At 37.4% G+C, this 21,920-nt stretch overlaps 2 protein-coding genes across 2 annotated transcripts; one reads left to right on the forward strand and one right to left on the reverse strand.

The window, feature by feature from the left end:
* Nucleotides 1-66: 66 nt before the first annotated feature.
* On the forward strand, nucleotides 67-11,623 carry qars1 (glutaminyl-tRNA synthetase 1). Its single transcript, XM_065271310.1, has 23 exons — nucleotides 67-215; nucleotides 390-540; nucleotides 1,982-2,091; nucleotides 4,241-4,316; nucleotides 4,401-4,465; nucleotides 4,539-4,592; nucleotides 4,678-4,738; nucleotides 6,097-6,168; nucleotides 6,358-6,443; nucleotides 6,563-6,649; nucleotides 6,727-6,826; nucleotides 7,067-7,145; nucleotides 7,678-7,917; nucleotides 7,999-8,091; nucleotides 8,309-8,446; nucleotides 8,566-8,653; nucleotides 8,918-9,064; nucleotides 9,171-9,272; nucleotides 9,360-9,452; nucleotides 10,245-10,372; nucleotides 10,879-10,945; nucleotides 11,121-11,246; nucleotides 11,356-11,623. Exons 1-23 carry the CDS (start codon nucleotides 105-107, stop codon nucleotides 11,404-11,406), a joined length of 2,325 nt encoding a protein of 774 aa, XP_065127382.1. The 5' UTR covers nucleotides 67-104; the 3' UTR covers nucleotides 11,407-11,623.
* A 1,253-nt stretch (nucleotides 11,624-12,876) lies between these two features.
* Nucleotides 12,877-21,865, reverse strand: LOC135753296 (uncharacterized). Its single transcript, XM_065271339.2, has 9 exons — nucleotides 21,336-21,865; nucleotides 18,543-18,755; nucleotides 17,849-17,991; nucleotides 17,467-17,736; nucleotides 14,974-15,017; nucleotides 14,526-14,600; nucleotides 14,343-14,414; nucleotides 14,057-14,095; nucleotides 12,877-13,978 (listed from the first exon to the last, which is right to left on the reverse strand). The coding sequence occupies exons 1-9, from the start codon at nucleotides 21,402-21,404 to the stop codon at nucleotides 13,542-13,544; spliced, it is 1,362 nt and encodes a 453-aa protein (XP_065127411.1). The 5' UTR covers nucleotides 21,405-21,865; the 3' UTR covers nucleotides 12,877-13,541.
* Between the last annotated feature and the right edge of the window lie 55 nt (nucleotides 21,866-21,920).

A 21,920-nucleotide genomic window follows, 5' to 3' on the forward strand; every position in this document is an offset into this window, starting at 1 on the left:
ATCCAGGAATTAAAATCTGATTGGACAAGAATGTCAGCGGAAAAATATTACAACTATACAGTGTCGGAAGCGCAGAACGCAGTGTGTGTGCGCTGGAAGTAGAAATGGCGGACGTGGTGTCTCTCTTCATGTCAATTGGTCTTAGTGAACAGAAAGCAAAGGAAACGCTCAAAAATGAAGCACTCTCTTCGACTCTCAAGAAAGCCATTGAACAGGTACAACTACTATTAAAAAGTACAATATGCATGTGATGCTATGTTATGTGCTCTCGCCTCAACAGGCAGTAACCTGGCATGGCAATCCCTTTAAATGAACTTTTCCTTTTCACGAAGTAACTCACTTTTGTTAAGTTTTGTAAGTGACAGCTGTGTTTTGTTGTTTCTGTGCAGGCTGCAGGGCTGCTGGGATCCTCTAGCATGGATAAGTCTACAGGCACTCTACTGTACAGTATGGTGACTCGACTCAAAGACCTGAATCGACTGTCTTTGCTCACAGAATACATCATCAAACAAAAAATAACCACTGATCTGCAGCTTTCAGGTATCTATATTTCTGTTGTCACACCTATTTAAAAGTATTTTTAAAATAATATAGAAAAATTATATCATCATTATATATATATATATATATATATATATATATATAATGAAAACACACACACAAACACACATGTGAAAAGGAAATCCGTAAACTGTGGGTCTGCATTAATTTCAAATAATTCAAAGGACCGAAGTCAGTTATTCAGCTTATACCACAGTTACCACAGACTTTGGTCTGGTGATTATTTTAAGACATTTGAAAGGTCAGGTGTGCATTTATTGAAAAATAATGCATACCCGTGGAACATTTCTCAACCAATCAGTAAGCAGTACTGTGCAAAAGTCTTAGGCCACTACTACCACCAGCTTATATAATATGAATAATACAGGAAATATGCATAAGAATTTGACTAAAAAAAAAACTAAAAGTTTTCTTCAGGCATCTGTCAGTATTTAGTGTGACCTCTCCAAGCACATCTTGAGCTTTTTTGAGGAGACTGAAGTCTTGAAGTAATTTGATTAGAATTTGAAATTAGTATTAATTTCATTTCAGTTTAAGAGATGCTGCAGTTGCTCAGGGAGTTTACCCTAAATACTTGACACTTCAGCTTATACGTTTACAGTTTTTAATACTAAATATAAATTTCCTGTATTTTCTGGTTGTATTCTAATACACCAATACAAAAACAACATATGTAATGGTGGTATGGTGGCTTTTGCATGGTACTGTATATATACACATACACGGTGTGTGTAGCCATTTGGTTTTTTATCAGTAAAAACCGGTAACAGTCTGTTACCTTAGAAAACTGGTATTAGCAGGTTCTAAAGAAATGCAAAGATGGGTGTCATCAGCATAGCAGCTCATGTCATGTTTCCTAATAATGTCTTCAAGATGAGGCAGTTACACAGAGAATTGGAAGGGGCCTAAAACTGATCCCTGTGGCATTCCTCATTTGCCCCGAGATCCATATGTCACTTCTTTATATAAATGAAGTAATAACAAATGGCGTTAAACTATGCTCATGCCTGAACTCTGATTACCTCCATATTTTTTATCCATTAGAATTGCGTGATCCATAGTTTGAAAAGCTGCACTTATATCCAACAGTACAAAAAGAGACACACCACACTGCCGCTATTGAGCAATGCTTAATGCGATAAGTTAATAATATTAAGCAGTGGTTATGAAACAACAAGGAACACCTCTTTCAATTGGAATTGGGCATCTAATATGTATGGCGTCAATTTGGATGCTTTTTAAAGTTTTGTAAGCACTTTTGTTATACCCAGTTTTGTTATACACCGTTTATAGCACTTGTCCAGTGGTAATGAATCAACAAAGCTGTTTATAGGGAATTTTTTTTACTTGCTGTATGGTATTTTTTTCTTATGGGCTCAATTTTATCTGACAATTATACACTCTTTATTTTCTTTCTCAGCGGCACTGGACTTTGTCAAGAGCCATCCTCAAGACCCTGTAAACTTTCATGAGTTTGAGACTTTCTGTGGGGTTGGTGTGGTGGTAACTCCTGAGCAGATTGAGGATGCGGTACGGATGCTTCATTCAGAAATGTTCTGCCAAAGTTTTATATTGTGCCTTAGGTTTGCTGTGTATATAAGATGATATATACACTACCAAAAAATCTTAAGTTTGGACACAAATAGTTGAGTATGTAGTACTGTATACTGTATAATTCTTGAGTGTAGTTTTTTTTCTCACATATTGTTTTTCTAAATAAGCCACAATCTAATCAGAACTCAAAGTAGCTTACAGCTCCACACACTCTTTCATTCAGAGGTCTTGCATGCTGAACGTGAAAGTAAAAGTAAAAGTGTGACATTCTTGTGAAGGATGCACCACGTACCCAAAATGTGCCCCTTCATTTAACCTATCCATTAAGTAGTGTGCAGAGGGCAGCTATCCCTTCAGCACCTGGGAAGCAATTCGAGTTAAATGGCCTTGCTGAAGGGGACCACAGTCACATATATACCTGCATATAGACATTTTCAGCAGCAACAACATGAACAAACGGCTTTTGTGGGCTAAACACAACTTCCTGTATGCTTTCACATAGTATCAATAACAACAGAGTCCTTTCACACTAGTTTATTTCTGATAACTAGGGAAGTAAATGACAAGTAAATTAATGTTCATATTATATCATATCATATCATATCATATCTAACGCAGATAAAGTAACAACACTAACATTTCTGTGTAAAATGAATGTATACAGTGTTTATTACAAGTCCTTGAATTCTTGCCCGGCTGTAAAAACTCTCTGTACAGTTGTGATCCATGCTCGCCATCTCCCCTTGTCTTTAGCTGTCCAAAACATTTTATTTTCAGACAAGGTATTTGTTTCAGAGAACGGGTTTCACCACTAGCCAGACCGATAAATAAATAGAGCAGAAGTTCATTTCGATTAAGGCACGTAACCGCGACAATGTGCGTGCGTACTAGGGCTGTAACAATGATTAAATAATCATCTAATCTAGTGCTGCCTCAAGATTAGTCGCGACTTATCGTTTGCAGAATAAAAGTTTTTGTTTACATAATATATGTGTGTGTTCTGTGTATAATAATTATGTATATATAAAAACACACACATACATGTTAGAATTTTAAGAAAAAAAAAATCTATAAAAAATATGTATATTTATATTGGTGACTTTTATTATAATAAAATTTATTATATTATAAAATAAAATTATTATTGTACAAAATAGGATTATGTAATATACTGTCATTTGAATTTGATCCTCCACTTGAAAAAGTCATGCTGTGACGTGATGATCTGTTTGTCCCACGTCTTCACATGATACAAATTCATGGGTCAGTGTTGACTAAACTTAAACTTTGAACTTAAAAATGTGACATTTTTCATATGGTTTGCAGCATTCCAGTGGAGGTCAGTGAAACTGAAAGTCTGAAAGTCAAAGGGTTCCCACAGGTCCTTGAAAGTTTGTGAATCTGGGGGAAATAATTCAAGGCCCTGGGAAGTTTTTGAAAATCTACATACATAGATACAGGTCATTGAAAGTGCTTGAATCTATTGAAAAAAAATCCATATTATTCCCTGTGTAGTTTAGGATAATTTCATTAAATTTCTAGCCTTTTAAGCACACGTGCTAAACTGTTGGCTTTAAATGCTTATCTTTTGTATACGAATGTTGATTCATACCAAAATTCTTTTGTTTGTCACATGAAATCTTGGGTTACGTATGTAACTGTTGTTCCCTGAGAAGGGAACGAGACACTGCGTCTTCCTTGCCATACTTCCTGCATCCATGTAACGCCGTCTTTGGCAATATTTCAGATAGTGATATACTTCCTGGCTCCCGCGTCCCCCATGTCTTTTATTGTTAAAGCCTCACCTTTGGTTGAATTTGATATACATATTCAGACGCTCTTACCCATGGAGGCGTCCGCAATGTGTCACCGCAGTGACGCAGGGCGAGTTCCCCCGAAAGGAAACTGTAACAATGTATCTTTTAAAGATAACACAATGTAACCTTGCTCTCACTTGAAATGTGCCCCCACATTTAGTACTTGAATTTCAGGATATTGGACCTGGAAAGTCCTTTAAAAGGTCCTTGAATTTGAAGTTAACTAAGGTGTGGGAACCCTGAAGTCAGCAACATTATTAAGTTTTATGATTCAGCCTGTAAGGCAGCTACTATTTATTCTTCTCCAGGTGGAGTTGATTATCCGGAAACACAAGGATCAGCTGTTGATAGAAAGATATCGCTTCAACATGGGCATACTCATGGGTAAGACAGCTTGTCGTATATGTTGGTTATAAACACAGTGAAATGTTGTGCAACTTAGTAATACTTTCTGTTTGTGCTTTTCAGGAGAGGCCAGAAGTGCCCTTAAATGGGCTGATGGGAAGATTGTAAAACATGAAGTGGATATGCAGGTGAGTGTGTGTATTCGTTTAAATCTTTCATTTTAGTTTGTTTGGTCATCCTAAAAGTCTGCTGGTTTCTCAGGTGTTGCATCTTCTGGGTGCAAAGACTGAGGCAGATTTGGAGAAAAAGTCCAAGGTATGTTTCCACTGGGTCACACAAGGTATTATTCATTTTATGTCAGCAATGCAGCTTTAAAAAGTGCTGGCTTTTGTCCTTACAGACAGCCAAACCCAAAGCGACTGAGAAGGAATTGAAGCTCAAGCAGGATTCTGCTGTAAACGGTAAGAAAAAAACCTACAAAAAAAGCTGGAAACACGGTCCTTAAAGGATTACTCTACTTTCATAACAAAAATCACGATAATTTACTCACCACCCCCCATATCATCCAAGATCATGGATTAAAGTTTTCCGTCGCTAGACGGATTTCCGTCACTTGCAAAATTATAAAATTCACTTTTCATAAAGACGACGTGTATTCACCTTTTTTAAGTTGCATGTGATCAAAGCCTGGAGTGGAGCCAAATCACGTTCCTCTCTCCACTTTAAGTGTTCTGTAATCACTACGCACCGGATCCACTCCGGGTTTTCTGGCTGTATCACGTTAAGCTGAGGGAAAACTTTATTTCAGCTAGCATGGACAAACTTATAATGTAGAAAGGCTCCGATGTTTTGGCGATTGATAAAGGAGTAAAAGACCAATGGAGATTGACTTGGCTTAGCGAAATGATGAAGATTGGCAAGCCTTTCAGTTTGTGGGATAAGAAAACCAAACAGCCAGGTAATTTACGTGTCTTTGCGATTAGTGGTCCTGTATTTTGGGGGTAAATGATCACGTTTCTCACGTACGTGATCACCCGCGTTCCGTTTTTGACTGCTTTGCTCATCAGGCCAGTTGCTGATACAACGGGTTTGTTAAACTCGTGGGTAAACTTAATGTGGTGCCACAAGAACCAAGAGGCAGATGACATCCAAATCAGTTTCAGTTTCAGTAAACAAGTGACTTTAAGCCATTCAAACACAAACAACAGGGCTAGCTGAACACGCAAGCCGCGCATTCGCTTCTCATTGAGCTTGTGACTTTTTCCATGTTTAAGTGCTATAATTGGGTCCCCAGTGCTTCTATCAACCAAAAAATGTGTAAAAGATCAACCCAGTAACTTAATTTTGGTAAACCATTCTCTGCAAACATGTGAATAAATAGGTCATTAAAATTTGGCTCTGCTTGTGATGTCAGAAAGGGATCTAATTATTATAATACTACCGCCCCTTAATCTGCACTATCCAACCACAGCACTGCCATTTAATGCAGAGAGGGAAAATAATTGACAGCACAACTGTGTTTTAATTTCAACAAAACCACCATTATAGCAATTAGTGTTTGCATTTCATCAGCTCATTTGCATTTAAAAGGACACGCCCAAAAACATCCTTTTAAGTGGCAATCATGCTATAATAAATGTTCTATATGGTATTTTGAGCTAAAACTTCACATACACACTCTGGGGACACCTAAGACTTATTTTACAACTTAATAAAGTATTGTGAAATGAATATGTTTTTGATGGGTTTTGTGAATTACAAAACCATGTAATTTAAGGAGAAGTAACTGACACCTACTCTTTTAATATCTGTCCTGTAGGCGATGGGAACACTGAGGGGAAATCCTTAATGGAGCAGCTGAGAGGAGAAGCTCTTAAGTTTCACAAGCCAGGTAAAGATAGGACTAAACTACAAACCTGACATCACTTTGTCCATTCGTGCCACCATCTGATTTTATCACATGCAAAAAAGTGCAGTCAATCTCAAAAAAATTCTTTTCAAAACAAATTGGCTGCAGTATGAGCAAAGTTGAATGAATGAATTGAATTATTATATAAGTGAATAATGTGTTTTTCCCTAGGGGAGAATTATAAGACTGAGGGCTATGTTGTGACACCTAACACTATGAATTTGCTGAAGCAGCACTTGGAAATCACTGGTGGACAGGTACTTTATTATCTGGGTTTGCTACAGTGAGGAGTTTAAATAGGAACAATAGTCGGGACAATTGTAGATTTTTAATGTTTATTCTGGTAAAATCTTCACCTATTTCTTTGTCATTATAGATTCGCACACGTTTTCCTCCTGAGCCCAATGGGATTCTTCACATTGGTCATGCCAAAGCAATTAACTTCAACTTCGGTTATGCCAAGGTACACACCTGTTATGCACATGAACAGCTAGTGTTATACACAAAGTGATGAAATCTGACTTCTGTCTCTCTGTGAAGGCCAATAACGGCATTTGCTTCCTGCGGTATGACGACACAAACCCAGAGAAAGAGGAAGAGAAATACTTCACTGCCATCAAAGACATGGTGGAGTGGCTTGGTGAGGATTTGTAGTTAACGTTCGCCAACACTGGCTGGCTGTGATGATTACAGTTGGACAGTTGTGTTGTTTATACTCCCAACTCACAGTGTTATAAACATTGCACAAAGTATGCAGACAATCAAAATATGTTGGATCTTGTATTGAAAAGGAAATACTTATTTTCAGCCCAATGGCAAACAAATGTTTCAGTAGATTTTTATCATTTATATGAGATTTTTGTCCATTTCTCTCATTCAGGGTACACACCATATGACATCACGCATGCGTCTGATCACTTCCAGCGCCTCTATGATCTTGCAGTCGATCTTATTCGCAGGTATGATTATGCACACACACACACACACACACACACACACACACACACACACACACACACACACACACACACACACACACACACACACACATATTTAAAGGAGACCACAAAATGTAGTATATGTCTCCAGTGTGCCCAGAATGTGTTTAAGTTTCGGCTCAAAATACCTCACAGATCATAAATGAATACTGGTAAATTCACTTTCACATTCAATACTAAACACATTTTTATTGCTTCAGCTTCTCCAGCATGGAGATTCACTTACAGTGGAAACGATGCTAACACGAGTCTGTCAGTGGGCGGGGCTTGCAAAGGAAATTAAAACTGCTTGATTTATGAGACCCTTTAGGTTAAATAGGGATTAAATAAAGAGAAGTGGGTGGATTTTTATCATTTTATGGTGGTTGTGTACATAGTAATGCCCTGCTGACACACATATATATGTTAAAGTTAATTAAAGGTAAATATGGAGTTCACGACAATATTAATAAAGGTAAAATGCATCATTTTGGTGACGCGTTTTGTGTATCAGGGGTCACGCGTACGTGTGCCACCAGCGTGGAGAGGAACTGAAGGGTCATAACGTCCCTCCATCACCCTGGAGAGATCGGCCCATAGAAGAGTCTCTGGTCCTGTTTGACAGGATGAGGAAGGGTATGTATGCAGAGGGAGAAGTCACTCTCAGGATGAAACTGGTCATGGAAGATGGAAAAATGGACCCGGTGGCATACCGAATCAAATACACGCCACACCACAGGACAGGAGATACTTGGTAAGATACTTGATTTTCATTATTCTTCATATGCAATAGTTTTGTCTAACCTCAATGTCGATTTTTTTTTTCTGTTTGCAGGTGCATATACCCCACGTATGACTACACACACTGTCTGTGTGACTCTATTGAACATATCACACACTCTCTCTGCACTAAAGAGTTTCAGGCCAGGTACGTAACTAGAATCAAATGAATTTCATTTTCACACATGCATTTCCATAGAAGCATTCTTAACGAAAGAGTTTAATTTCTGAACTAAATCCAAAAATGGATCCCATTTTGACTTTGCCAACTAAATATATGGGAACACATTCACTTTTTGATTAAATTTATTTTAAAGCCCTGATATGACATTTAATATTATGTGATGTCCTTATGAATATTACAGGCGGTCGTCGTATTTTTGGCTGTGCAATGCTCTTGATTTGTACTGCCCTGTGCAGTGGGAATATGGCCGACTTAACCTCACCTACACTGTCGTCTCTAAAAGGAAGATCATTAAACTGGTTGAAACAGGGGTTGTTAGGTAACTCGTACACAGACTTCCACATTGTCTTCTTGTATCTGATATAAATGGTCCTAATCATTACTTGAACAAAAGTCAAGCTTGGTTTTAGTCACTCTGTTATGTTTTGTGTTGTCCAGGGATTGGGATGACCCACGTCTCTTCACCCTCACAGCTCTCCGAAGGCGTGGCTTCCCTCCGCAAGCCATCAATAATTTCTGTGCCCGGGTGAGATAATTGGAACAATAATTTAACGAGACAAAAACTTGAAGTAAAATGCTATTTTGCTGAATATTTGGTGGGACAGTCGAATCAAATTTATTTATATAGCATTGAATTACAATGTTGCATCGTTTCAAAGCAGCTTTACAGAAAAAAAAGAAAAAAAAAGAAAATTGGGAAATGATTGAGTATGCAGTATTATTGCAAATTTTTTAATGCTTTAATTCAAAAATCTATTCCACCAAATCTAACACAACAGTTTTGTTTTAGGTAGGTGTAACTGTTTCACAAACCACCACAGAGCCACATTTGCTGGAGGCGTGTGGTAGGGAGGTGCTTAATGACATTGCTCCTCGCGTTATGGCTGTGCTCGAGCCCCTAAAAGTGACCATCACCAATCTTCCTGCCAATGCACAGGTACACGCATGCATATGTGCACAAACTACTACTGTTGTGTTTGTTTTACATGAGGACGAATGCAACTGCAGTAGACCAGAAATATTTGTTTTTGCTTCATCTACAGAAAAAGCTTCAGGTTCCAGATTTCCCTGCCAATGAGTCCAAAGGCAGTCATATGATTTCTTTCTCAAAGACCATCTATATTGAGCAAACTGACTTCAGGGAGGTATGTGTGTTTAGGATGATTTCATACAGTATAGATTTCTGTTTACCACTGAACCACATGAAGAGATGAAGTCATTTTTTGCTGTAGGTGATGGAGAAGGGCTATAAGCGTTTAACACCAGATCAGCCGGTGGGCTTGAGACATGCAGGTTATGTAATTTCTGTGCAGCGTGTCATAAAGGTATGTACCTAAACTCTTAACACATCCCCAATAATTTCCCACTTCCTTTGAGTTCAATGAGGATATATTTCAGATTAAAGAGACACAAATTCCAAACTGGTTTCAGGGTTTTTATTGGCCATCAGGACTTTTAAATTTTTTTTATTTTGGTCACACTTAGTAAAAAATTTTGTCCATTAAGGGCTTCTGTAGAAACATTGTGGCACAAAATGGTGACTTCTATGTAAGTGGGCCCTCGGTGTATGTAGATAAAAACATCTCATTCTAAGGTAATAAAAGCATAATGGTTCATTATGAAAGGTCTGTATACAACCCTGATAATATAGTTTTGTATATTATTATGCATTTCTGTCAAGAGATCCTTCTAAAAATTACACACTGCATTTTTAAAACTGCAAGACATAACGCCGTAATATTACTTTAAATGCTAAAAGAGAGAACGTTGCTATTGTTATCCCGTGTCAATAATCTCAGTTTAGGGAGTAAGTCTTAATCTGTACACAAAAAACAATCATGATCACGATTCACTCCAGAAAACCAGTTTGTGTTGCACTGAAACAAAAACATAAACGAGCACTTTGCACACTGTGAATAGACATTCAGAAAACATTTTAACATTTTAAAGACGTATATCCAAAATTGCAGTGCAGAAAAGAATTTACGGATTTGTGGTACTGTCAATCCAGCAGGCAAATGCAAATACTATTATGATGTGTACAGCAACCCAAAATAATGTAAAATACAAATTGACTGAAATAAAAACATCTGACTCCCCTATGTTCTCTGTTTTAGGATGACTGTGGTAAAGTATGTGAGTTGGAGGTGACATGTGCCAGCTCAGATTCCGTGGACAAACCCAAAGCATTTATTCACTGGGTGAGCGAACCACTGGTGTGTGAAGTGCGCCTATACGAACGCCTGTAAGTCTCTTCTCTATATTCACACTTTTATCACTTTATAGTTAAGTACTGTAATGCCATTTTCCACAGTTCAAATGGGTCTTATTATGCTTTTTCACTTTTTCAATGAAAAGTTGATGTCTGGGCATAAAAAAGTACCAACACTAAAAGTCCACTCCAAAGGGAGATTTTTAATGAAAAACACTTTTCTAGAACTACAATATGTCCCTTCTGTATATTATTAAGTCACAGTATTCCTCATTTAAATAATTCCCAAAGCATACGCAAGAAAGGAGAAGGAGTCCTGGTTGACTCATCGAGTCTGGAGGTAACAGAATGTTACTTACAGACTCGGGAAAAGAAGTGCTACAATAGTGTAAAATTTTTTACAAATAATGTTTAGTAAAGCACAAAAAAACGAATGCTCTGAAATTCCATCAATTCCTTGTGAAGGTATAATATGGGTCTTTTGACCACCTGCCCATGGTTTCCACTAACTGTTTTGTAATCGATGTTTCTTTCTGCAGCTTCCTCCATAAAAACCCAGAGGACCCAGCAGAGGTCCCTGCGGGATTCCTGAGTGACATTAACCCTGTAAGGCAATGCATTATAAAAGATACATTCTTAAATAATGGCATGCATATTATGTTTCACTGCTATTCAAACTGCAAACAGGAATGACATTATATTAAAATAATATTCAGACATTTTACTTGTCAGTTGAAAAGCTTCTGAAAAGTTTTAATCTATCATTTATTCTTCTTTTTAGGATTCCTTAACAGTAATTGAAAGTGCCTTAGTGGACCAATCCGTGAGCACAGCCAAAGTGTTTGATAAGTTTCAGTTTGAAAGAGTGGGTTATTTCTCTGTGGATCCTGATAGCACTGCTGAAAAGGTAGGGTCTTTTTACAAACAGGCAATTTTTCAGAGAGGGGTTTTGACATACAGTGGAGGAAAGCACTGTCTTTATTATACATCACCTTTGTCATTTTTTTTCTCCCCAGCTGATTTTCAACAGGACTGTTACACTCAAGGAGGATCCAGGAAAGATATGACAGCAAGACAGAAGCTACACTGTTAAAGCCAAATAGCACGAAGTCGTGTTGGAGACCATCATGCATATATCACATGTTTGTCAATAAAAACACTTTAAACCTTTAAATCAACTGCCTATTAATACTGTACCAAGCCTTTTTGAACTTGCAAATTTTGTGCTGTTTTATAAAATCTTTTAATGCTGGTGGTTTCAATGAAATAAACTATTTAAGTGAACATTTTGTCTCCTGTACATATTAAGTTATGTGCTGCTGTTAAGCTCAGTGGTAGAGCATTGTGTTAGCAGCGCAAAAGGTCATGGGTCCAAACCCAAGGAGATCACATACTAATAATAATTAGTATTGACCAACCAATACAGTAAAACTGCACATTTTATAGTGGCCTTTTATCGTGGCCAGTCTAAGGCACATCTGTGCAATAATCATGCTGTCTAAATAGCATCTTGATATGCCACACCTGTAAGGTCGATGGATTATCTTGGCAAAGAAGAACTGTTCACTAACACTGATTTAGACAGATTGGTCAACAATGTTTGAGAGAAATTAGCATTTTGTGTACATAGAAAAAGTCTTAGATCTTTGAGTTCAGCTCATGATTTGTGGTTATAATGTTGTGAAGTGTATGTATAATTTGTAATGAATAAAAGCGTGAAAAAATGAAAAAAAAAAAATAAGATTTACACAAAAGTACAAGAATATGAGATCACTTTCTGCAACATTTCACTAGTGGTTGATAACATTTGGGATGTGTTATTGGCAGCCATGTGTCTTTATTGGGTATTCCTTACAACATATACTAAAAATGTTAAGTTCATTTCACTTGATTGTTTTAGTTTAATAGATTTGATACACTTAAAAGTTAAACGAACTAAGATTTTTTTAAGAATATGGGCAAAACAAAAAAATTTTAAGTGATGTTTACTTTATGGTTTAACCCCTTTTGTGTCACCCCACCCTATTGAGTAAACTCTACACTCGTAGAGGTTTCAAACAATTTATCGTTTTTCCTGATTGGATAAAAATTCACATTTAAAACACTGAAGTGAACATAGGCATCCTGCTGGCACACAGTGACATTTAGCAGGATAAATGTTTTGAGGCACACTCTCTTCATAAATGAATTACTCTCCCTACATAATTTATTTATTCTTTTATAAAACACCATTGAACTGTCTATTCTAGAGGCTTAGACCTTTCCAATTATATATCGTTTGTAGTGATAGATTAAAATATTAAACAACATTAAAGTAAACTGTATTGGGGCCAGTGACGATTTTAAGACAATATCTGACTAGTTAAAGTCCTTCCTGTGGCAGAGGCCCCACATCATTTGACCCATTGGTCATTTAATTTTTTATGTGATTTGGAGGTGACGTGCCAGTGCATATTTATTTAAATTCTGACCTGTAATTCGTGATTAACAGCAAAATGATAAAACTTCAAAAGAAAGAAAAGCATGCCAGCCAGAAGGACAAGACAGTGAGGGATCTTTTTATTTCAGTCATAACTTGCTAAATTTGAATGACATTAACATAATATTGTATTGGACCAAGTAAAGCTCGAATAACATGTAACGCATTGAAGTAGGAACATACAGTCACTTACACAAGTTTGGAAAATGCAAAAATAACCACACAAAATAAATTGTATGTGAACTGTATAACACTGGATTAAAGAGTCTGTTGTATCATGTAACCATTATTATTGTAAAGCAAAAGTAATATTGGAAATAAAAAGGTCATTCATGTTTTTCCTCATAGGTACAGTAACAACCTCAAAAATCTTTCAGATGCTGAAAATGGACTTCATATAAGAATGAACGCAGAACTGAACTCATCTCACTAATGTTAACTGGCATGAATACACTAAGTTAATCATTGACAGTATATATATATATTTATATATATTAAGTATTTTAAAAGACTGAATTATCTACATCAAAACCATACCTATTTGGCTCTCAGTTAACATTAAATCAGCCTAGATGACATCATAATGTCATTTCAGAGGAAGAGAAACTCAAAACATCAAATATTACTGCTGTTTCTGTGTAATATGAATAATCTGCCAAAAGACCCCGGAAATGCATTAAGAAGCTAAATAGGGTCATTTATTTTTATATGTTGATGTGATTGTTAATCTTGTTGTTGTTGTTGTTCATGATGTTGCTCTGCTGGAGATAAGGAGTCAGTCTGTGCTTCAAGTATGTTACCTTCCTGCAAACAAAATGTAAGAGTTTGGGTAGTGAATTTAGATTTGCTGTTACAGTATGGGTGCTCTCTTCTTGTGCTCTTTGGCGGTCTACCAACAGCTCGACGACCCCCTTTAGTCCCTTTCTTCCGTGGGCCTGCAGGTGGTGGTAGAGCCATCGCATTGTTTATCGTCGGAGTAGTTTCACCAAAAGCAAAGAGCGCAGACTGCAGAACACTGTCGGTCTTTATTTGAAAGAAATTAGACACAAACGCTCTTATAGGTGGTGTGAAAGTTGCATCCTCACTCAGCTTCTTTTTCAGCATCCCGAAAATCTCTTCCAGCTGTCCATCCAAAGACCCAACAACCTCTTCACCAGCACCTGCACAGAAATGCATATAAATGCATGTTTCCAATATATTAACATGAACCGTATTAACAATGCAAGAAAAAAGCTTACTTGGCCCTGGCTCAGTGACTTCTGTGAGATATTCTCCATCTAAACACAGTGAAGAAATCAATTCAAAGCAAAGTAACTTAACGGAAAAATTTATCATGAGCCTCATTCACTGCCATAGTAGGAAAAAAGAATACTATGGATTACATGAATGAAGCTCATGAATGGTTTGGCTACAAACATTTCTCAAAATATCTTCCTTCATGTTCAACAGAACAATGAAATGTATACAGGTTTGTAACAACATGAGAGTGAGTAGATGATGACAGAATTTCATAAGCTGCCTTACCTGCAGTGATAAGTGGTACTGTAACAGTCACTCCATCTTCTGTCGTCACCCCAATGCACGTGGTGGGTCCAGCTATTCATTTCAGACCACATAAGATACCATTCAAATGTTTTTACTCCAGTTATTTTAGACAACCAATATTAATGCAGTCTCAACATGAGCATTAAATGTCATCAAACTCACCTGTCACTGTCGAAGTTTCCCATTGGGATGGATCCAACATCAAGGGTTTAAAAAGCTGCTCTGAAATATCCTTCTCTGAATAGACACCAACATTCCAGACAAAATAGACATCAAAACACAAGATTTATATACAGCTAATAATATCTTCTCTGTAAATCATTTAAAAACAATCACAGCTATAACGTTAAGTATTTTTGGTTCATTTGACTGTTATAATTAAACAATGAGGTATGAGAGGTTGTGCTAACAGGCCGCCATACGGTGATAAAGCTACATTCATACCATGCATCAGCCTTGAATAGCTTTTTACTTTACTACATAAAACAAACACTAAAGACATACATGCTTTTTAAACAATGATGCAGTTCTTGATATGTAAACTGGTATTCTGCAATTCATCTCCATCTGTTCATGTTTGCTGCATTGTTTTGGACTGTATAAACCTCACCTTCAGAGACAACTTCTGTCTTCTGAAAAAGCTTGTAGTATAATCTGTAGTGAAATGAAATCATGAGACAGTGAGAAAACTGAAGAAGAACCAACAGCTAAACTAATGCAATGCAATATTCCACAATACATGGTTAAAAGTGCAATAAAATTGGAAATGAAAAACTGTAATTTGTAGAGCCTGCCGATATAACAGCATTTATTATGGCCGATAAATGAATATAAAAAAACACACAGATGAAACTGCCTTCAACCATGTCATGAGTGTTGCCGTTGTATAGTTTGTCCAACAGAGGGCACTCTACAACCTCCTTGTTGGCAACACTCGTGTATAAACCTGCTGATCCAGCCAGAGTTGGGCAGAAAAAACAACGGTTAAGTGAGTTCATGGTGAGTTGGTCACGAGACAATAAAAGAAACAAGTTTTATTATTTTAGTTAAAACTCATAAGTAACTAATATTAGGGAAATCTGTTAATGTTTTTTTTGTTGCACGTTTCTGAAAAAAAAAATAATAATAATCGCCGATACATCGGAATATCGGATTTTAAAACCAACAAATATTTGTACCGGTATCGGCCTTCAAAATCCTTTATCGGTTGGGCTCTAGTAATTTGTTTTGGAATATTGTGTTTTTTTACAAATGACTTTATTATTTTTTTATTCATGTGCCCTCATAATCTTTAATCAAAAATCAAATCTCTTCCTCGAAACGATATCTCATTACTTCCGGGCATATGGTATGTCAGGCGGGCGGGGTCCGGGAAAAGGTTGCAGGGATTTGCTAATAGCAACATGACCCAACTTCCAATGATCCAATCAATTCTTGTTGGACGAATTCAAGTCCCACCTGCTTTTTATCATTTCAGAAGCAGTTTCACTCGGACATACGTCACCACTGAAAAATAAGACAATCATTACTTCTGTTTCGTGGCAACTTTAAAAAGATAAACTAGACTATTTAGACTAGACACCCAAACAATAGGTGATATCAGTTTCTGGGAAACCAAAACTTAATCAAAAATGGGTAAAAAGGTGAGAAGTGGGTCAAGCTGAGATGGCCGGTTGCTGAAACCACGCCCGCCTAGCTTGAGGGTAGTGACAGTTCACCCTCACTCAAGTGGCCACGCCCTTATTTATTATGCAGAACTTTAAGGATTAATATAATTTAAATGGATAAGTTATTAAAAAAAAAAATCACCCCCCTTACAGTTTCATGAAGGGTGAAATTAGCTATAAAGACCAAAAACACTTTTTGTACCAGGATTTTCTACTGTAAAGTTGGGGATTTTAACATGAGGGTCCATGGGAATTTATGCCGCTTTTCCATTGCATAATACCCCATGGTTTGGTTTGGTTTAGTTTGGGTCAGGTCAGTTTACTTTGGGAGCTTTTCCATTATGTGCAGTAGGTGGTACCCGATACTTTTTTCGTTTCACCTTGGTTGGGGTTCCAAATGATGCGAGCTGATACCAAACGCGACGCGAAAACGCTGTAGATCACTGATTGGTCTGAGAGAAACGTCACTAACAGCGTCATCGCTATTATGTAAAAGATTAGCTTTACCTCAGTGCTAGCTTGCGCGGTCTTGAGCAAACATGTTCTCATCTGTGCTCTGCGATAAGTTCCCAAACTCCCGTTTAGCGATGAAAAACATCCACATCAGGAACACCATAACAGTTTTTTCCAGACTTGCAGTTTGTGGCGGAACATTCGCGACGAGCACGTCAGCATTATATATGCTTAAATGCAACTTCAATGAGGCTCAGAGGAGCACCGTCGGCTTACGCCACGGCTGTTTGAACAGAAACTGTAATGTGAGAGAGGTCGTGATAAACGCAATGTGCAAACATCTATTTGTGGTGGCCAATTTTAATTTTGTGGCAGACTGAGAAATAAATGAATGTATGGGAATGTACAATAACGCTCTCACTTGCATGATGTCACAGCAGTAGGCAGCGCAAATATAACGACACTCCTATAATCCCTCCCACTACGAAGTGATACCAAATTCGATGGAAAAGCTAACCACGTCAAAGTGAGGTGAGCTGACCCGACCCAAACTAAACTAAACTATGCAATGGAAAAGCGCCATTACTCTCTTTTGGAGCCAGCCACTAGCGGCCCGTCGATGTTTCACTTCTGTGTTTGCTTCATCATAGAGATCGGAAGGTTGCCCCCTGACTGAAACAAGTTTATTGCACAAACGGTTTGCTTTTATCTAACCAGAAACACAGTTAATAGACACATTAGTGAACACTACACAGATCCCATTCCTGCTTTCTATGAAATGACACACATGCTTTTAATAATCTGATTTGTTTGTGACTAGTTTGGAGACCCAATTTTTTTGTACTAGACAATATGTTTTAAAATGGGTAATTTTGTAATATATTGCTTATTAGAAACAAACTCTCTTGATTTTACTCTTCTCAAAGAGAAAAGATTGTTGAAACAGCTCTATAATACAAGGCCAGCAGCACCAAATTACTGACCTGTAGCAAAACTGAAGGTCCGGACAAATGGAGCGATCCGCTATGGCGTAAATATAATTTTCTCCTTCTTCCTCCTGTAGATTATATTTAATTGTCTTAAGCGCAGAAGAGGGAGAGTGTCCACTCATGTACAGCTCCTGAAGTTTTTCAATAGTTTCACTCGACACGTCTCTCCACTTCATGGCCTCAACACTCGTGAGTTTGTGGTTGTGTTCATTCCTTAAGTTCACATGGAGGAAGTAGCCCTGTTCTATGTGCGGGTCTCCAGATCTGTGACGGCATGCATGGAGTATGTTTTTATAATGTACAACTGCATGTTAATACAGTCTAGATGACTATTATGTGAATAATGTATGCGAATGTGGTTTTATTCATATCTTACCTGGACTTTCGTTCTAGCATGTGTCTTTTGAGGATTAGAAACATGGTAGCAGGGCAGTTGGTATTTTTGGACGGTTTTGGATGAGCTGTTGTTTTGGGTGATTTGGATGAAGTGTACGTTTTGTGCTGGCATCTTAGATCCACCTGTGAAATATACATAAATGCTAATGACACAGTATTACAATACACATATCCCATCCTGTTTAAATGTACCTTCCCTGTGTTTAAACTTGCACCTTGCATTAAGATGCTATGTTATATATACTACTTTGTATTCAGAGACATTTGCATTGAGCTGTTCTCTACTCATCTACCTCATAACTTCACTCTAAACTGATTAATCCAGGTGTGTTTGATTATTGTTGTTGTGACTACTGAGGTCAGGCACACCTGGATTAATCAATTTGTTTGTGACTACTGAGGTCAGACACATCTGGATTAATCAGTTTGTCCAATATTGGCAGACAGGAAACAAGGAGCTGGCTGAAGTTCAGGAAGTAGTGCAGCTGGGCATAAAGCCTATTCTGGTTAGATGCTAAATACAATTTATTGTCTCTGTATGACGTGTACAATGATAATAAAGTTGAATCTAATGTAAATCTATCAGAGCATAATAAATTTAAGGATAGAGCAGTAAGTTCCTACCCAAGACCTTTTTTCTCTCTCTCTCTCCCCTTGTGTAATGTTTTTCTTACTCTGTATCTGTTATAACGTCCAGAGTCTGGGTATGTTCTGGACTTTCTCCATGTTAAGGTCGAAGATTTCTGGAAGTCATCAAGCCACTTCTGGACCTCTTCTTCTGTAGTCAGCGGCAATTTTAATGATGCTCTGAAGTTTTCTGAATCAACTGACATCTCTAGAAGCTCATGTTGGCACAGTAGATGAAAGTAGTCCGGCGGTAAGATTTTCTGCCATTTAAAGTTTGACATTAGTTAAACAATTTAAATCCCCTAAAAATGTCCTTGAATGACACAAATTATGTCACAGTGCAAAACAATAAGAAACTCATGAAAATAGATGTGCATTACTTATGCAAAAGACATTATAAACGGGGGGGGGGGGGGGAACTGGAAGCACAAAATGGAATGATGAGAAGCACAAAGCTGCCCTAAACATTGACCTTTATTAGGGGTCAAGCCCAGAATGGGCGAAGACCCCTATTGTATCCGTTAGTTTTCTTATTATTATTCTTCCCTTTTCTTTTTCTTTTTCTTCCGCCATTGCGTCTATGGCAGCCCATAGCAGCTTAATAGGAAAGTTATGAAATTTTGCACACTGATCGAGGACTGTCCAAAAAGTCTCCACAACAAATTTGGAGTCTTAATCTCTAACCCGCTAGCGCCACCAACAGTCCAAAGTTGCACTTATGTTTTTGCTTATAACTTCTGATCCATAAGTCCTATAAACAAAATTGCTTCCTCTGATTCCTTGGCTCAAGACGATTCGATTGGACCCTATGACGTCATTTTCCGTCATGAAAAATTTTCCGCCATTTTGATTTATTCATAAAACCTACTTTTGCGAACTTTTCCTAGAGCTTTTGCCCAATTTCCACGGAAAACGGTATGTAGCATCTGGAGACACTCAGGGCAAAAAGTTATTAAAAGAATTCTGATAAACCATCCCGTTTTCGTATAGCGCGTCAACAAATTTTACTTAGAGAGCAAAAAAACAGGTTTTAGTGTGTATCTTCGCCAAACTTATGTCTATTGATGCCACACTTGGTAGTTGTGATGCCAGTGAGGATCTGAGGGGGCATGCAGAGTTTCGTCACAGCGCCACCTAGTGGTCAGACTTATGCTTTACACGCCAATAACTTTGGCTCCGATTGACGTATTTTCAGAGAACTTATTTCTTTGGAGTTCTGAATAGTTGCCGAGTACAACGATACCAAACATGCCAGAATTCGCCTTACGGTTAACCCTGTGCGGCAAAATAGCACTTAAAAAACAAGCGCGAATATCTCCGCGAGCGTTATTCCGATCGACTCGAAAATGCCATAGGAAGAACATTGCATTACCTTCTGAACAAAAAACTCTATTGGCGTTATATCAAAATTTTCATCAGAAATGGCCGAAAATTGCAAAAAACGAAAAATTACCTATACATTTTGTGTTTTTTACACATAAATGGTTATAACTTCGCCACGAAAAGAGATTTTTTCACCAGATTTGATACGCTGATGTATGAGCAGAGTCTGAGGCCACACAAAAAAATTGGTATGCCTGAACCACTAGGTGGCCCTATAATTGAACATAATCTTTCATATCAAGCAAGCCCTATGGTCATACAACTATTTCTTTGCTGAACTAAAGTGTATAGTCATGAAACTAGCTAGATGTAACGCAGTCATGACCTGAGGTTGCATGCACGATTCTGTCATAGTGCCACCTAGTGGTTTGGAGATAGAAAATAGCTATATTTGCCTAAAACTACTGCAACAACACATCTAAAACCATGAGTCATCATGGATTCTTCATTTCATATGGCTTGGACTATAATCACTGGTGGATGTAAATTTACTCTCTAGCAACCAATGAGAATACCTTATCAACCATTTTTGAAAGAGCTTTGTCTTGGCATCAGAACATCGTAGAGACATGGGGATGGTCTCTTTTGACTGATTTAACTTGTTGTAACATGTTGTGTTTTATGCCACTGCAAACATCACTCACATGTCCTTCAGTGCTCTAATGTTCCATGATTGTCAATAACAGAAGGATGATTGCAGTAGACAAGAACATAGATTATTTTTGTTGATTACTTTTGCGTTTTTTTTCATTTGACATCATGAGGTTTACATAGGTTCTTTAATATTCTTATCCAAACTCAACTTTACACCCTTCTGTGCCCTTTTCGGCTTGACCCCAGTATTGCTGCTTGCAGCTATATTTATATTTGTTTTCCTAAAATGGAAATATTGTGATAAATTATGAAGAAGATATTTTGATAAATGATGGTAAACACACAATTGACTGTATCAATTGAATTTCATTGTATTTGTTTTTCCTACTATGGAAGTCAATGGTTATAATCAGTTTTGTGCTTACCATCATTTATCAAAATATCTTCTGTTGTGTTCATCAGAAAAAAAGAAAAACATACAGGTCTAGAACAACATGAGGATGAAAAAATGATGACAGATTTTCATTTTTGGGTGAACTATCCTTTTAACTGGCTACTTTACTAACTCAATCTAATCTAGCAAATATCATTTTCTTTTCTGCGTTGATGTAACCATGATGATAACGAAGTGGCATACAGCTTTACAAGATTGCTATTATGTTATTGTATAACTAGTAAGGAATAACTATGGCAAAGTTCTGCTGAAATTGTATCGGTCACAAAAGACAACTGGCTGGATGGTAAAGTAAACATTACGAATGAAGCGTTTTGGCTGCGCTAACATTAGCATGCTAGCTCACATATACTCAAGCGTTTTAATGGTGAAAACACGCGCTGCGTTCTTAAATGAAAAACAAACAAACCTCTAGGTGTGTTGTGTCCTCTTCTGCTTTATCTTCTCCTAAACAGAGAAGACACTTTAAAAGTGTCATGTTGAGCAGCTAAACACAGCGAAACTATAAACTCAAGAAGCTACTGTACGGACCCCACTCCGATTTGTGTTGATAGGTATTCCGTTCCGTGCCTGACCAGAAACCCTACAGCTTGCATGTATATTTGAACTATTAGCTACAAAAATACTTTTTTTCTCAAGCTACATGTGACCATATTAGTAATTAGTTTTTGTCTTGTGTTTGTTTTCTTTGTTTTATTTTCGTAAGGTTTAGCATGCGACACCTATTTGATTTTTTTATCGTATGGAAACGTAACAGACATAGGAAACGACATAAAATAATGTATCTTATGAAAATTAATGTTATCCAGTAATCTCAAACTATTGTGATTCGTCTAAAACGCACCGCAGTGCTAAAAGGAATTGATTCTACACGCTCTCCTAACCTCAATCTACGATTCAAATACCGTGCGTCCTATCTTGCTATGACTAGCGTTTTACGTTACGCATTTTTATTACGTAGTGGTAGTACGTGAATGTGGGCTCACTTCAGTCA

The sequence above is a fragment of the Paramisgurnus dabryanus genome, chromosome 11 (genome assembly GCF_030506205.2).
Source record: "Paramisgurnus dabryanus chromosome 11, PD_genome_1.1, whole genome shotgun sequence".
Classification (NCBI taxonomy): Eukaryota; Metazoa; Chordata; class Actinopteri; order Cypriniformes; family Cobitidae; genus Paramisgurnus; species Paramisgurnus dabryanus.